The sequence below is a fragment of the Marmota flaviventris genome, chromosome 10 (genome assembly GCF_047511675.1).
Source record: "Marmota flaviventris isolate mMarFla1 chromosome 10, mMarFla1.hap1, whole genome shotgun sequence".
Lineage (NCBI taxonomy): Eukaryota > Metazoa > Chordata > Mammalia > Rodentia > Sciuridae > Marmota > Marmota flaviventris.
This window is the reverse complement of record NC_092507.1, coordinates 64,407,865-64,425,124: the sequence shown is the minus strand read 5'-3', so window position 1 is coordinate 64,425,124 and position 17,260 is coordinate 64,407,865. Positions and strand designations below refer to the sequence as shown.

Sequence of the window (17,260 nt, the reverse complement as noted above, 5' to 3'; positions counted from 1 at the left end):
CAACTACGTGTTGAGTTTTCTCCTTATTCATTACCTAATTGGTGGGTGCCTGTAATGAAAACTTTTTTGGCCTCGGTGATGCCCTCAGCTCCATCTGGACAAACCCCAACCCTGTTCTGGGCCTCACAATGTTGACAGTATTTCGCAGCAGCATCTTCTTTATCTGTTCTCCAGTGTCTTACTAAACTCTACTAATCCCCTGATTTAACTCGTGTATCATGGTTCTATTTCTACTAACTAGTTTTGAAATAGTTCTTCTGCCAGTCCATCTTCTGTAATCAATACTAACCAAAACTCTCCAACCATGTGTATATATGCATTTCCCAAGTTGTCTTCCTTCAAAAAGAAACCCATGCCCATGATTTCCTTTTTGTTTGTGGTACTGGGGGCTGAACCCAGGAGTACTCTACCTCTGAGCTGCACCCCCAACCTATTTTTGAGGCAGGATCTCACTAAACTGCCCAGGCTGGCCTTGAACTTGTGATCTTCCTGCTTCAGACCCCTAATCGCTGGGATTATAGATGCCATGCACCACCAAGCCTGATGATTCCCATATTCTTAACTCCCATCAAATAATGCATCATGTTTTTCTGAACACTGGTTTTAGTAGAAAAGAAAAAATTTTCAAAGAACACTGATTAAGTCCGCTCTAGTTTTCTCCATTTTTTTTTTTTTTGGTAATTGATAAGTTGTTAGTTCTATATTACACTCACATCATTTGGATTGACCATTATCCAGGATTCCTTGTAGTTGAAAACACAGTTGTTCATCGTAACAACCTTTTAATCCAGTGTGTTACCTTCCTTCTTTTACCACCACAAAGAACTAACAGCTCCTTTGACACATTCAGCTGGTTGCAATTCACTATGAGGTTCAACTTTTTACTTCTTGGACAGCTATAACCCAGCATTAGCCCAAATATCTGTATGTCATTAAAGAAAAAAATTACTCAATGATATTTATTAAATCATAATAAGGAAGACTTTATTCAGGACCATTGTGATAAGTATAGGAACCACAGCAATGGGATTCTGCAGTGAGGGAGAGACACTGGGCTCAACTCTGAATACAGCATGGGTAAGTAAGAATTCATGTTAAGGGGGATGGTCAGTGGATATAAAATTACTAAGAGTAACATCAAGACCAGGGAGACTCACTAAACCTAACAACTCTTGCTGAAGACAAGCCTGCATGATCAGACATCACAGGTGTGAGGGTGGGGAGGCGGGGAATAAGGAACCTGATCAGATATCCGCAGTGATTGTGGGGGTGGGGGACTTTTGCTATACTGATTTAGCAGAATTCGTGGCTAAAATTGTTTTTTATATGGAAGAACACACATGGGTCTAAAAGAAGGGTTAGGAGCCTGACTGAAGATTGGTCAAGCAGAGAATCTTTGCCAACGTCCAGCTAGACATTAAGTTCTGAGGACGTTAGTCACCTTTGTAATTCCCAGGGCCTGGCTCTAGTAGATAGGAGGTTGAGTGAAAGATGGTGTCCACTATTTTCACATTGCCTCTTCCTTTCCTCACAGAAATGAGCTGTTGTGGGGGCAGAATTATGCTCTTAGGAGCCTGTCTTGTGGCCCACATCCTGGACTTCATGGTAGGATAGGGATTCTCTCTCATTAAAACCAGGCAACCTGGTTCCAGCACAGAAGGCCACTGAGCACAGAGTCTGGAGGGACTGTGTGATTCTCTGAGGGTCCGGAGGTTCCTCAGTAGGATCTTACCAACCAGGTCAGGGCAGGTGTTTGGGGGGAAGCTGGTGGCTGGTCTCCAGAGCTTTCGCTGGACTCACTTCTATTTCCACCCCTTCCTTCTCATTGTGCTTTATGGGTTAAATGTTTATTTAATTATTTAAGTAATTTAAGTATTAACTGGATTTATTTAATTAAATAAAACTGCTTCTGGCCACCCAACAAGAGACTACAGTGCTTGTCTCTGTGGAACCTCCAAACATACAGAGGTTTAAATAATGAAGCTTTCTAGATGGAAAAGGGGAGTGGGAATTCTATTAGGCAATCTAGGACCCTCCTTAGACCTATGAAGCAAAGTTTGGGAATAAAATTCGAGAGGCAATGAGGCAACTTCTTTTTTCCTCACACAAGGGTTTTGTGTTTGTGTGTGTGTGTGTGTGTGTGTGTGTGTGTGTGTGTGTGTAGTGAGAAAGGCTGGATTCCTGGAATGGATTTTTAAGAAGCAAAAGAGAATCCAGCTGACTGGGTAAGACCAGAGCCTTTTGTCTCCTCTCCATATTTCTCCTTTAGTTCTTCACATGTTACCTCGACTCTTTCAGAATCTCTAATTCCCGCATGGAGAATAATTTAAGAGAAAAAGTAAGTGGCTCTTATATTTCAACATATAACTGCAATTCAAAGAAAATGGAAAAGAACCAACTAACCAGTGCTTTCTAAGTTACAGAAACTATTCTCTTTTTTTTTTTTTTTTATTGTTGGCTGTTCAAAACATTACATAGTTCTTGATATATCATATTTCACAATTTGATTCAAGTGAGAAACTATTCTCTTGATGCTTACAGCTTCAGCAGATTTTAACGGTTAGCTAACAAGGTGCTAGTGTTTCAAGTGTTCTGTGAACAGAGAATCTTGTGTAATTAGCATACTGATTGTTTTATGTGAATGAGACTTCTCAGTGGCTGTGCAAACTTGAAAATTTAGAATGTCCTCCAGCACAGGGAGTGTGTTTGCTGTAGTCAGCGCTCATCATACTAACAGCAACCCTCTCTTCCCAAGAATAGTCAAAAGTAAATTTCCTCATGCCCTTTCCCTAAAAGATCTCTGTGAATCAGCAAAGTAAAAGTTTATAAGGTTTTAATGTATTTCATTGTATGTATTTAATTAAAAACCAGGTTGACAGATTTGCTTCTAAGAATTTATCCTTTTTGGTCTGAGACTTGCTACAAAACCCTTTAACAAGTGGTGTCCTGATTCAGTGAAGTGTTCAGTGTTCTTTTTTTTTTTTTTTCTTTTGGTACCAGGGATTGAACTCAGCGGCACTCAACCTCTAAGTCACATTCCCAGCCCTTTTTTTGTATTTTGTTTAGAGACAAGGTCTCTCTGAGTTGCTTAGTGCCTCATCATTGCTGAGGCTGGCTTTGAACTCATGATCCTCCTGTCTCAGCCTCCTGAGCAGCTGGGATTACAGGTGTGCACTATGTCACCAGGCTCTCCTTATCAGTATAGGAAAAAGGGTCTTTTTGGTTTTTGTTTGCTTGTTTGTTTTTATTAACAAGTCACAAACAAATGGACAGGAGACAGTAAATTTTCATGTTTTCACCCAACTTCTTGAAGAAAAAGTAGAGCAGTCAGCAGAACATGGTGTTAAATTAAGACAGCAGGTACACTACTTTGAAACCTGCACATTTTGTCTCCTCTATGAATTTGTAACTCATATAACAGTTGGCTGGTTCAAACACTGACCAAATCTAATTGTGTTCTTCCTAGATTTCCCACACTGCTCAAAACTTTGAGTTTTATTTTTGTTTTTCACGGGTTTTCTGGGACAAACCCAAGCTGTCTTGGAGTGGATTAGGATTGTTGTCTGTCACCACCATCTTTTTATCCTGTCCTCTGTTAAACCAGACACCACTTCACACCACAGGGAACCCTCGAGATCAGAGGATAACAGTTGGGCTCTGCGGTCCCTGTGCGCATCTGGGGAACATAATTAGACGTGTTTTTCAAAAGCAAAGGTAATGTGACAGGCTGCTCCTGGGGAGCTATCCACTTCCCATGTCCAGTCAGACCACAGATTTCCCCTCATGCTCAAGGCTATAGAAAGGAGGAGGACTCTACATACCTTGTTTCAGAGAGACTTAGACAACACACAGCAAAAACATAAGGTTGATTTATAATCTGCACGTCAATGGCTTCTCTGTGAACAGGACTTTCCAAAGCACTTGAAATGTGTCCATTGACAGTGTCTCAAGGTACTGTTTTTCCTTCTTTCTCCACCTCCTTTCCATTCTGTCTTAAGTTTTAACTCTCAAACAGATCTTTTCACAGATATGAAAAGAACATCCATCCTTTATAACAGTGACTTTCTAGAACACATCTGCTCATTTTTCCTGTGCATAGCTTCCTACTGGTTCCCTCCAGCATTCACATCACACTTCCTATGACAGGCTAGGACCATGTCATGTGGGAGTCACCAGTTAAATGTGGCTTTAAACCACTAGAAGTGTGAATAATATAACCAAGGATCCAGATTTTTGGTACAATTAAAATTAAACAAGTTCAAAAACTGATGTTTAATTCTGTTATCATGAAATTTAAAAATACGTTTGGAACAACTTGGGCATGTGAAATCTACCTTTCCAACTGTCAATTTTACAAATATAATGATTCTAGTATTTCTGATGAATATATATATATTAGTTGTCAGTGGACCTTTGTTTCATTTATTTATTTCTATGTAGTACTGAGTCTCGAACCCAGTGCCTCACACATGCTAGGCAAGCATCTACCACTGAGCTACAACCCCAGCCCCTCCGATGAAAATTTGAATCTGGATTGAAATATGCCCAGAATAACAGATTTTGAAGACACATTTCAAAAATATAGAAAAAATTTCAAAAAAATATAGAAAATTTTTCAAAAAAATATAGAAAAATTTCATTAATAATTTTTATATTGATTACTTGTTGAAATGATAATAAAATATATAAATAAAAATAAAGTGTATGGAGTTAAATAAATATATAAATTAATTCCATCTGTTGCTTCTTATTTTTTGTTTATGTGACTATACTGCAATGCTTTAACAACATTCTGAGATATGTCATCAGGGATATTTTGCAAATATCATAGATTATATTTATATAAACTAGGCCATATAGTCTTTGTTTTTTTTTTTTTTTTTTTTTTCTTTTCTTTTTTGGATAGTGGGAATTGAACCCAGGGCCTTAAGCATGCTAAGCAGATTCTACTTCTGAGTTACATCCCTGGCCCTTTTATTTAAATTTTATTTTTTTTAATTGTAGATGAACACAATACCTTTATTTTATTTATTTATATTTTATGTGGTGCTGGGAATCGAACCCAGTGCCTCATACATGCTAGGCAAGCACTCTACCATTGAACCATAGCCCCAGTCACCGAAGCCTCTTATTTTTACTTTTTATTTTGAGACAGGGTCTTGCTAAGTTGCCCAGGCTAGCCTTGCATTGCCATCCCGAGTAGCTGGGATTATCTGATCATTGTTGAACATGCATTATATTGTTGACCAAAACCTCATTATGTGGCCTTTGACTTGTACTAGAAAAAAATTAAATTACATATGTGACCAATTTTATATTTCTACAGGCAGTGCTGGTCTAGCAAATTTATTGGATGAAGGAGGATTCTTCAGTCCTTTGAAGACTGGCTTTGACCTTGCCTTTTCATCTAATCTGCCACTACTTTAATTCATCTGTTTGGCACTGTATCCTGTGCCAGTGTTACCAGGCTCTTTCTCGCGTTAGTGCCTTTGTGTCCTCTTCTCCATCTGCCAGGAACTTCTATTCACCCTTCAGAATCCAGATTCTAAAGCCTTTTCCTACCTCCCTAGGCCCAAGCTCTATGTCCCCCAAGACCTAAAGCATTCTGTAAACTCTATTATTTCACTTTCAGCTTGCTGTGGATACGGAGTTTCACATGCTTTTTTCTCTTTGAGTTCCCAGCAAGCCTTAGCCAGGAGATATGCCCAATAAATGTCTGCTGACTGTGTGAAGGAGTTTCTCTAGGAAGGCACTCACTCTCTGCTGGTAGAGCCAGGACAGTAGCTCCTGGAGAGGTTTTGAGTTCAAGTGAAGGGGCTAGCTTGAAGGGGCTACCTGGAGACAGGCGAAGGCAAAACCCACCATATGATTAAAGTGACATCAGAGGAACAAAGTCGAAAACGTGTTCAGATGAGCACAAAGGCTGGGATTCTCTTCTGTAAGCTCTTCTGGGAGGCGACAGCACTCAGTAACACAACTCAGGTCACAGGACCCCCAGGGTGCAGTGAACTTTGCAGGGAACCCAAAGGTCTCTGCAGGAATCTAGGGAAGATCTGAAGAGCAGGACAGGAGGGGGCAGAGAAAAGGCTAAGCAGGGTCATGAAGAAGGAATTCCTTAAGTCTCCCAGAAACAGGGTGAAGATTTATGCTTAACTTGTCAAGTCAAGTGAGGGAACAGAATATCAGGGCTCCTCTAAGTCAGTCTCCTAACACACAGTTCTCTGTACTGGATAAGTGGTATGCACACGCACTGTGTTCAAATCTGGGCTGCTAGTTTCAACCAGAGCAGATCCAGATTAAAAACTCGGATGCGGGGCTGGGGATGTGGCTCAAGCGGTAACACGCTTGCCTGGCATGAGCTGGGCGCTGGGTTCCATCCTCAGCACCACATAAAATAAAGATGTTGTGTCCACCAAAAACTGAAAAATAAATATTAAAAAATTCTAAAAAAACAAAAACAAACAAACAAAAAAACTCAGATGCCTTCAGACTCCTAAACTGGTAAGTAAATTGGCTGAGGTGGGACATAAAAGAGATAAAAGAGGCCAAACATCAAGAAACTGGGAAGTACCAAAGCCTTTTTATATTTCAAAGCACTCTTCTTAGGGAAATATAGAGAGGAAAGAAAGTAGAAACGAATTTTTAAAAAATCTCTATTTAAAATCACTCAGCAGTCTTTTCTAGGAAAAGAAAAAAAGTCAAATGAAGGATGTTTGTTCACTGCATTGTTGTTAGTAATAGACAAAGACAAATTAAACTAGGAACAACTTAGTTGAAAAACCATAGAATATCTATGTTATGCCATATTATAAAACTCTTCAAAAAGAAACATCAACGTGATATGTATTGACCTAGAGATGTTTAGAGAAATGTGTATGGGATGGAAATATTTTTATGAAATTAGAATCCCTTACCACCGGGGTATGTGTGTGCACATAGTAGATTGACGTCAAAGAGAGAAAGAGAATGGGTGCGTGTGCAAGGTGGGGTGGGGCATGGAGGGGAAGAGGAGATCATGAGGAGGGTAGGAAGATGCACGGTGAACTGTTCACTTTGGTTATATGAGGGGAGTAGAGTTGAAAGGAGTTTATGCAATGGGTACGTGCTCACACACACACGCACCTCTGTACGTTTCACTTATAGTAATTATAATATAGTAATTATAAGTATAGTAATAATATAGTAATTATAAGATTACTTAAGTAATCTGAAAAAAAAAATCTGAAATAAATCTAATCCCCGTCACTAATGTGAACACTTGACAGTTTAAACACAGGTAGGACCACTGAGTCACCTGTTAATGCTCTCCTCTCTAACCTCTGATCTTCAGAAACTCTCTAGGGAAATGTTTCTACCCACACCTTGTGTGGGGGCCTGCAAGCATCCCCTGATACAGCCTCTGCCAGCTTCCTACTAAAACACCAGTGAAAATCCAGAAAAAGGTCAACAGTCATAGGAGTTTTGAAAACTTGGACTGTTACCTATTGCCAATGGAACTAGACCCCATGATCTCTTTCCCAATTTCTCTCCTTTTGGTTCTGGGGATCCAACCTAGGGCCTTGCATAGGCATGATGTGCTTCTGACTCAGTAAATGTCCAGAATAACAAGCATCTGTCCTTCTGCCAAGTAAACTGACTTTTGAAGGGGAGAGTTTCCTTGCGCCCAAACAGTACATCTTTCTTCTGTATCCAATTTAAGACTGTAATTACCAAAAGAACAACTGACGAGGGAGAGGGGGGCCATCTAAAACCTGAAGGATCATCCCAAGTACAGGAGGACAAACGGGACTATATCTGGGAGCAAGCACATGGGGGCTGAGGCCCCTGCTTGCCATACCTCAGCCCGGCAATTCCATGTTGGTGAAAGCCTCTCAGACACTGGCAGCTGCAGAGGGAGCCATACACCCTCACTTGCTTCCGGGGGAGATCTGAGCATGACTAGTACTGAGGGCCACCAGGAGTTGAGGCACATAAAGATGATCTGCACTAAGGATGATCACACTAAAGATGATCTGCATATCCTTTGTGTTCATAGCAGGTCTGGGGGGTTCCCCTTCCCCTCCACACTTGAATTGGGGGATGTGGCAGATTTTAGTTTTCAAAGATGGCTGCAATAATATATCCCATTTCACATACACTTCTAAATGAGACTTTGCCCTCCCTCATCAAGAGAGAAAGTATAATCTCTCTCTCCTTGAACCTGGGCTGTCCTTTGCAATTTGCTTGTAATCAGTAAAATGCAGTTGAAGCAATGCCACGTGAATCCCCACCATGGTCCCTTGGAATATGTCGTCATGGGATGCTCTCAGTTGGGCTCTACCTTTGGACCCCAAGAGTGATGCTATATAGGAAATACAGACCATCCTAGAAACATCATACATAGGTGCTCAGGTTAATAGTTCCAGCTAAGGTGCCAGAAGAACTCTTTCTGGAGTGGACAAGTCAGCTCCTGTTGTTGTGACTCCAAGCCTTTTGAATCTGTCTCCCTGGCCATTTCAGGTTATTTCAGCAGAAGCTGCAAACATCATGATATTTTCCCCAAGTTTCTGAGACATGGAAACCATGAGTATCAAATGATGGTTGTTGTTTTGTGCTACCGGATTTTGGGTACTTTGTTATATAATAATACATAACCAGATCCCAAAAGTAAACTTAAAACAGACTAGTGTTTCTGAAAAATACCACAGAAAAAGGCAAAGATGCACAATTCAGAAGGAGATAACACTTCTGAAAACCATGTAATACAGAAATTGGAAAAATTTGAAATCAAATACCTTGATTCAACAATAAATAATACAACATACATTTTTCTGCTCTTGTGCCAGGTACTGTTCTACAGAGGTGATAAATCTGTGAACAAGACAGACATAACTCTTGTACCAGAGCATTTACTTTCTGTTGGTAGATATAAGAAGTAAAGAAGTAATTACAACAAAGCATGATAGACACAGACAAAAAAAATAGAGTGCTATAAAAACACACAGGAAGATCAATTAATGTATTCTGTTGCTAGCTTAAATAGTATGTAAGAGGACATGGTTGGTATGAAACAAGATCAGGAAATCATGAAATAAGAATGGGCTTAGGCTGGAAAAACAACAGCATGTGGGAAAAAGAATGAGCTAAGGTAATAAAATACACATGAGAACTAAAATCAATATTGGCTAGAGATCAGGAATGATGTAAACAATTGGATCAATAATGTTGAAGACAAGGCTGCGGATATGGCTCAGCGATAGAGTGCTTGCCTCACATGTGTGAGGTATTGGGTTCAATTCTCAGCACTGCATATAAATAAATGAATAAAATAAAGGTCCATCAACAATTAAAAAAATTTAAAAAAAAATGTTGAAGACAAATGTGGGATTTTTCCTAGAAAGCAGATGGTAAAATAATAGCAGTGTAGGTCTAAATGTAGAACTATACTCTCTGATATAGAAGTTACTTGCCACGTGTAACTCATGAGTACTTGAAATGTGGCTTTTCTGAACTGAGATGTGCTGTAAATGTTAAATACACACCAAAAGTTGATAAAATCTGTTGTTTTTGTTTACTGTTTACTGTGGCTAGTAGAAAATTTCAAATGACTCACATTATATTTCTGTTGAACTGTGCTTTTATGGGAGGCAAATAATGGAGATCTATGAATGGTGTGTTCCTGAGGAAAAATAAGGAGCAATGGTACATAAAAGTACTCAAAATAGGACTGGGTGTATTCAGTGGTAGAATACTTGGCTTGCATGAACAAGGTGCTGGGGTTGATTCCTGGGTAATGCAAAACCAAAACCAAAACTATCATCAACAACAGAAACAACAAGTTCAACAATAATAACAAAACAAAGCTAATTAGAGAAGTCTTTTTGGAGTTATAAAAAGTGTCATCAGTGCTATTAAAAATCAACAAAAACAGACTTATATCTGGACACAATTCCTGCATGACCTGAAGAAAATTTTTAAAAATTTGAAAAAAAGTTGAACAAGTTTACTTCCAAATTTGTCTCTGCCTTTTCCTCTGCAACACTGAATACTTGAAAACAAGGGAGCAATGTTTACTATCTTTTGGTAGAAAAATAATTACTTTTTAAAAAAATTTAATTGTTATTTTTTTGGTACTGAAGATTGAACCCAGGGTCTCATGTGTGTAAATTCAAGTGCTTTACGCTAGACAAATAATTATGACCTAGATTTTATATCCAGTGAAACTCTCATTTGTGTATAAAGCCATCACAATGACATTCTCAGATGTACACAGATAAATTGAACTAAAAGTTAGAGTTACTTTAATCAATTGGGAGAACAATCAAAATTAAGAATTCAAAACAGATAAATCAAGGCAAAAAGTAATTTGGGGTTTTCTCTTTGCTACTACTAGACCCTAACTTTATGAATTCTCAAGTGGATTTTGCATCCAAGGTGAAACTGGATTTTCTACTTTCACTTTTTCCCTATTACTGGAAACTGCATTCCTCCCTCCTTCTCCCTCAGTTCACAGTACATCCAGTCAGGCTGAATGACCACCCGGAACAACACTGAGCACTGCAGTGTCAGGAGACTAAACTTGGCCACACTGTTTGTCAAGGGGGACATGGCAGCCAAAGAGCAGCTCAACAAAAGCTTATTCTCTCCTTTACAGAGGCAGAGTTGCCAAAGGAACTTGATTTTCTCTATCTGTAAACCCCACATTTAATGAATGACTGTTCTCTTTTTATTTTCTTAAATGATTAAAAGTAAGAGGTAACCCAAGGTAAGATCTCACCTGTTATCAGGCCCTCTTTATCTATGGCCTGAGGTGTGTCTAGGCTAATTATGCAACATGCAAATCATATGTAAAAATGGAGAAAAACAAGCATAAGAAATTATATCATGATGTTCATTAATGATTATCTTTGGGTGGAAGAATCCTGGATAATTTTAGTCTTTATGCTCAAATATTTTAGTTTCTTTCTTAAACAATGTGTAGTTGCTTACTTTTGTGCTTAGACAAAAGGGAGGCTGTAAATACCAATTTATGCAATTCTGTACCTCTCAGGTACAGAGATTCTCTGTGGTTTCTTTCAGCTCACAAGCCCTCCTTTTCTGGGAATTCCTTGTCCCCACCCACAGGAGCTTGGAAAAGCCCCGGTGACAACCTGCTTGTCCCTACCTAATAGGATCAGTTAGATCCTAAGTAGAGCAAAGCCCATCAGAAAATTTCCCTTGGGGATTTGGAACTGGGAATCAGAGATTGTCAGGGAAACATGGGAATGTGGAAATGGTTAGGTGACCATATTCTAAAGAAGAAGGGAAAGAAATGTTTGAGAGGGCTTCAGCTGGGAGCTTCAGCTGGGAGCTTGCTAAATCTGGTCCCACCGCTCTAGGGCCTGCTGTCGGCATTTGGTGGCATTCCTTGCATTTCAGGTCAGACCAGCTGGGTTGGGTGCCTATTACCCACAAGGAGTCCAGATTGATATTCTCTATAGTCACAATCATGCTTTAAAAACTCACAGCAATCTGGGCGTGGTGGCGTGCACCTGTAATTCCAGGCAAGAGGACTGCAAGTTCAAAGCTGGTGTCTGCAATTTAGCAAGATTCTAAACAACTTAGCGAGACCCTGTCTCAAAAAAAAAAAAAAAAAAAAAAGAACTGGGGATGTGGTTCAGTGGTTAAATGCCCCTGGGTTCAATCACTGAGGGAAGGAAGGAAGGAAGGAAGGAAGGAGGGAAGGAGGGAAGGAGGGAAGGAAGGAAGGAAGGAAGGAAGGAAGGAAGGAAGGAAGGAAAGTTTGAGACAGGATCTTACTAAGTTACTCAGACTAACTGAGAGTTTGCAATCCTCCTGCCTCAGCCTCCTGCATTGCTGGGACTATAGGTGCACTACTGTACCCAGCTGTTTTCTACTAGAATAAGCATTAATTACTTTTGTAATTAGATTTAAAAAAAAATTTTCCCCAAGAATTGTAGAGTGATAGACTTGGAGAATTCCAGGAGAGTATGTTCTGTCTACCCACTTTATTTTAAGAAGAGAAACTGAGAGGCTAAACAATGAAATGACTCACCAAAGTTCCCAAACTGGGTCAGGGGCTTTTTGATGACTCCACCAGGGAGTGTTTGGCTAGCATTGGTGCTTTTCACCCAGAATGCTACACCTCAGTTATTTATTCAATAATAAATTCTCTCAGTCACAGTGAAAGAAAGCTTCCTCCTGTGGGCGACTCTAGTCCACTGGGTTGCTCTGTGCTGCTGAGTCCAGATTCTGCCACCACTGGGTTGATGGCGTCTGCCTGAAGTGCATGGAGGAAGGGATAAGATGGAGAAAGTCCTCTTTTCCAGAGGGTAAGCAAGGCTTTCCTTTATGAGAGAGGTCGAAAGCAGAAACCTGGGGTATACCTGTGCCACACACTCCTATCCCCAGGAGTGTAATAAGTTCTGGCTTTATCTGCATGGGTGGCAGAGAGCCGCACGCTCAGGCAGAGGGACAGAGCAGCTTCTCCTGGCAGTCCCCCAGGAGGCTCAAGGGCTGGAGTCTGTTTTACATATTTGCAGAGTGGCTCATAAATGTTACCTCACTATAGACCCCGCTGCCAGCATCTCCAAAATGCAGGGGAAGCTGAAGAGATGATCTGAAGGGGACTGGAATTTTCCTTTCCCATTAGAAACTCAGAATTTAAGAAAGTTCCAAGGTGGATTCCAGAAGTCAGATTTCTCTTAGATCTGTTAGCCCTGTGTCCATGTGCCAGTCATTTGTGAATCTGTAGAATTCAGGTTGGAACAATTTAAGAGAGAGAAAAGGGATTTTCTGACTCTGAGATTAGTTTAAACCCCGAATTCCTTAGAGATGTTCTCATCTTTATGCATCTTGAAAGAGTATGAAATTCCTTTCTACCTGGAAAATTCTGTGTGTGTTCCAGGCTGCACAAAATCACTAGAAGACCTATCTGGAAAGGCCTTTTCAACCCTGAATTTTTAAGACTGCGCTCTTATATGATGCACTTTTTGTTTATTTTTGAAGATTTTAGTCTTCACTTTATGTGGCAATAAGAGGTTACATGAAGCATTCCAGGAAGCATTTGATATCCCGAGTTATATTAAGAGGCACCTTTCAGTATATCCAGGGCTTCTTAGTATTCTGGAGAGTGGACCATTGCAGGTTTAGAAGATATGAATTCATTCCCAGTGGTTTTTCCCAAGGAATTGACAGTGTCATCTCTGAGACAAGTCTGACTGTTTATTGTTTGGTGCCTCTAAGTCCTATGATTAGCAAGAGGCAGAGCCCCACTCTCTCACCTGGTTGGAAGGCCTCAGGATTTTGTTCCGGACATCTCCCACAGCTTCCCGGGGGCATCCTAGCCTTACCTTCTTGTATCCTTTCTGCCCAAGGCAATAGGGTGAGCTTTTAGATTGGAGCCCTGATTCCATCTGCCCCCTCTGGTAGTTCCCATCACCCAAAGGGCAATTAGTGGTTCCTCTTGATCTAGTCCTTGCTCTCCTCTCCACACCCATCTTTGTCCCTGTTTTCCTGGTGTGTTTCACAGTCAAGTGGAGTGATGTGTCCCTCTTGACCTTTTCACTCGGGGTGTCCTCGGCATGGAGTGCCCTGTTCCCCACACAGCACCTGGTGGACACTCTGCCTGGTACTTCTCAGGCGGCCTTCCTGGATACCTTTCCTCAGACTAGAGAAGAGGCATTCTGTGCTTGCTTTGAACCTATCCTGTAATCCCAGGTGTGTCAATCTCCCAACTAACCCTTTAAGCTATGTAGGCAAGAACTGTGTCTAAACAACTAGAGCAACGTGTGGAACATGGGCACCTGACACACAGCCATGGAATGAGTGAAGCAAAGGGACCAACCAGTTTACCAAATACCTGTATTAATGATGGTGCCTGAGCTTTGGTGACAACTCATGAACATTAAGTTGAAACTACCACCTCCCCACGGCATCTCCCCTCTTTCACCTATTACCTGCTTCCCTGGCCCCATACGCTGCTTCTCCCCAGAATATTAATTATTGCAAGAAATTGAGGCAAAGGAGCCAAGTGCCAATCATGAACTATGTAAACTCTAGAACTCGAAGGCATCACATCTTGGATCTAGAAGAGACCTTTCAGATAATCCTGTCTAGCCGAGGTCATCCAGAGTCCACAGCAGAGACTTTATGTCCCACCCATTCTCTCTTGGAAAAGGCAGTTTTCAGCAAGTATAATGGCATCTGTGACCAAGTTTTGTTAGTTTATATAACAGATAACTGTTTTTGATTGAGACAATGGTGAAGAAAGTCAGGAGCTCATATCTTGGCCCAATTGTGCAGTTGCATGCAGTTCCAGATCCCATAACCATCTTTCCCAGACTTTTTTCTTGAAAAGGGGCAAATGGCTCATTTTGGGGGTCGGGGGAGGGCGTGAAATGACTCACCTTCCGTAGTTGTGTTTTCGTCTCATAGTAGGCGATCACAGGAATGGATGCTCTGTAGTAGGTTTCCAGACGCTTGGCGATGGTCTTGGAGGCGTCGTCCATGCGCGGGCTGCTCTGGCTCCTTTGGAGCAGACGGTTGGTCATGGTGTCTGCCGAGCAGTCCATGCAGATCACCAAGTGTGGGTCTCTGATCTGAGGTGGATGGAGCAGAGCACAGATCGTCAGAAGTTCCACTCTGCTGATGTCCTGAGAGGCTTGGGGCCCTCATCTCTTTCATTTCTTGGCCTTCTGGGTCCTCTCAAGAGCCCAGAATGATATCAAGGCACAGCAGGGATTAGACTTTAGGGTTCCTCATTTCCGGGTCAGTCCCTTTCTGTATGCTGTCTAAGAGCTGTTTCTTGTCCTCAGCTTTAAGATCATGGCACACAATGCCGGGATAATATGTTTCCCACTGCAGACAGTCTGCCTTCACACTGAAGGGGTGGGGTGGGGTGTGATATTTGCTCCTATGAGGAACCTTCCCTGACCTTCTGAGTCAGTGATAATCACTTCTCTTCTCCATACCACCATTACAACTTCTTCTAGCCACCAGTAGATACTGTGTAGGGGTGAAGGGAGCATAATGGCTGAGCATGCAAAGATTGGAGTCAGGCTGTTTAGGGCCAAATCCTGGTACAGTGATTTATCTCCAAGATGGACTTGATTAATTCCTTACCTTGCTTTACTTGTAAGCTATTCCTTTATTGATATGTAAAGTCTATTCCTCTACCCCTTGAAGCTTTATTGATATGTAAAGTCTATTCCTCTACCCTCTGAGCTGATTTATAACTGTTTTGACCAACAGAATATAATGGTATAATGCCACATACTATTATATAGATTCTAAGGAATTTTGTGATTTCTGCTTGGTTTTGTGGAATACTTGCTGTAGGGGAAGTCAGCAACCATCTCAGTGTCTATCTACCTTGTCACTGCCAAGTGGTGAGGTCCGAGCTAGCTATGTGGAGAGGCCACATGGGCAGAGATGCCAGCTAACCCCCAGCCCATCCTCAGCCCCAGACATGCACACCCAGCCTTGGCCACTACCTGACTGCTGTGATGTTAGGGACCCCACATGAGAACTTGCCAGCTGAGCCCATCAAACTTCAGAGCCATGAGCAATAATAACTAGCTGTTCTATTAAACCACTAGACTTTATGATTCACTAAAGTGTCACCTAATGTCTTTGCATCTTGAATTTCTCATTTGTACAATAAGGGTGGTCATAAGATTGTTGTGAAGATTAAAGAAAATGAAGGTAATGTAAGTACACTGCTTGGCATATAGCAAATAGTAAGCACAAAGCTTAGCTATTATGCTTATTTCCACTAGTGAGGTCTGATCTTAGTGGGTAGGGGCTAAGAAACCTGTTTCCTGTCCAAATTCTTGCACATAAAAGGAGATTATGTTTAAATGAATGACTAATGATAATATAATCTGTAACTTGAACTTCTCCATTTCCCCATCTCTCTCTCTGTGTGTCTTTCTTTTGCACTGGGGATTGAACTCAGGGGTGCTCTACCACTGAGCTACATCCCTGGTCCTTTATACTTTGAGACAGGGTCTTGCTAAGTTGCCCAGGCTGGCCTTGAATTTTCCATACTTCTCCCTTAACCTCCCAGGTCTCTGAATTACAGGCATGTGTCACCATGCCCGGCTCCCTATTCTCTTAACGGATCTGTTTCTGTTGTCTCTGGATTATACCATATATGACTCCACAACTCACCCCAACCTCAATGGATCAAAAGAAGCCATTGCTCCCCTGATTTGGCCATGCCCAGGCTGTGAGTGAATGCAGGCTTGTCACTTCCCTACAGAAAGTACCTGGAGTCGGGCAGGAAGAAAGCTGGGGCACAGGAAGACTTTTAGGACACACAGAGAAACATGAGCTGCCACAAGGGTTTTATCCACACTCACCCCTGAGGGTGGAAGGTCCTTTAAGGAGCAGAGTGGAGAAATTCTCCAAAATGTACAAGAATGAAACAAGCCTCTGGAGCATGTCATATTTTTCTGTCTGTAGTATTGGAAGGGAAAAATGAGCATTTGAACAGCAAGAAAGGCTGAGTGAGAGTTGGGGAGAAAATGATCCCTGTTCACCAGCAGAGGGCGAGTGTGGGAGGCAGTCCACAGTTCAGTCACAGAGGTCTCCCTGAAACAGTTCCTGTGTGGGTCCCTTTCAGGCCATTCTTGGGGGCTGGAAAGACAATTCTGGAATCATTCAGGCACAAAGAGAGATTATGTGTATCTAAGTGGGAGCTGGCATTAATGACCCTCTGGACTAAAGTAAGTGCTGGGCAAAGAGGCTGCTTTGATTCTTAAGTGTGGTGGGTGGATCATCAGCATATAATTAGGGGGCTTGTTAGAAGCAGTCTCAGGCCCAGCACCTGACCAAGACCCGTAGGTGATGCTTCACAGCCTGAGAGTTTGAGAAGCTGCCCTACCCAGCCATTTCCTTGGGCTGAAACTCTGGGGCTTGACCTCTCTTTCCTGTAATCAGTGCTCTCTTCTGCACAAAGCTGTCAAGCCATCACATTCCATTTGAAAGGGACCCGCGCCACATTTTAATTTTATTACTAAAATCTTTGAAATGTTTTGTTTTTTCAAGATGCTTTAATATGTAACTTTACAAAGTCCATTGGAGTAGTTCTCTGGCTGCTAGTTATGCCTTTTGTCCACCACACCGTGGTTTACCACTAACATCAAGTGGGCAAGAGAACAGAGAACTCTGCCCTTGTCTGTACGAAGGCCCTGATACCATCACCCTGCCTGCTTCCCTGGAATTCTGTCACCACATCTTTGGATTCTTCATTGCCTTTGGTATCAGGGACCCTCCA

The 17,260-nt window shown here is 41.5% G+C and overlaps 2 protein-coding genes across 11 annotated transcripts in view; one reads left to right on the top strand and one right to left on the bottom strand.

Moving 5' to 3' along the window:
- The window catches only part of Ak5 (adenylate kinase 5), a 273,107-nt gene that overhangs the window by 2,284 nt on the left and 253,563 nt on the right, over positions 1–17,260 (bottom strand). The window contains exon 13 of the mRNA XM_027935266.2: positions 14,388–14,579. Coding sequence (XP_027791067.2) covers positions 14,388–14,579 — 192 coding nt within the window. The remainder of the gene's footprint in view (positions 1–14,387; positions 14,580–17,260) is intronic.
- The window catches only part of Zzz3 (zinc finger ZZ-type containing 3), a 256,464-nt gene that overhangs the window by 113,980 nt on the left and 125,224 nt on the right, over positions 1–17,260 (top strand). The gene's annotated exons all lie outside the window — the stretch shown is intronic.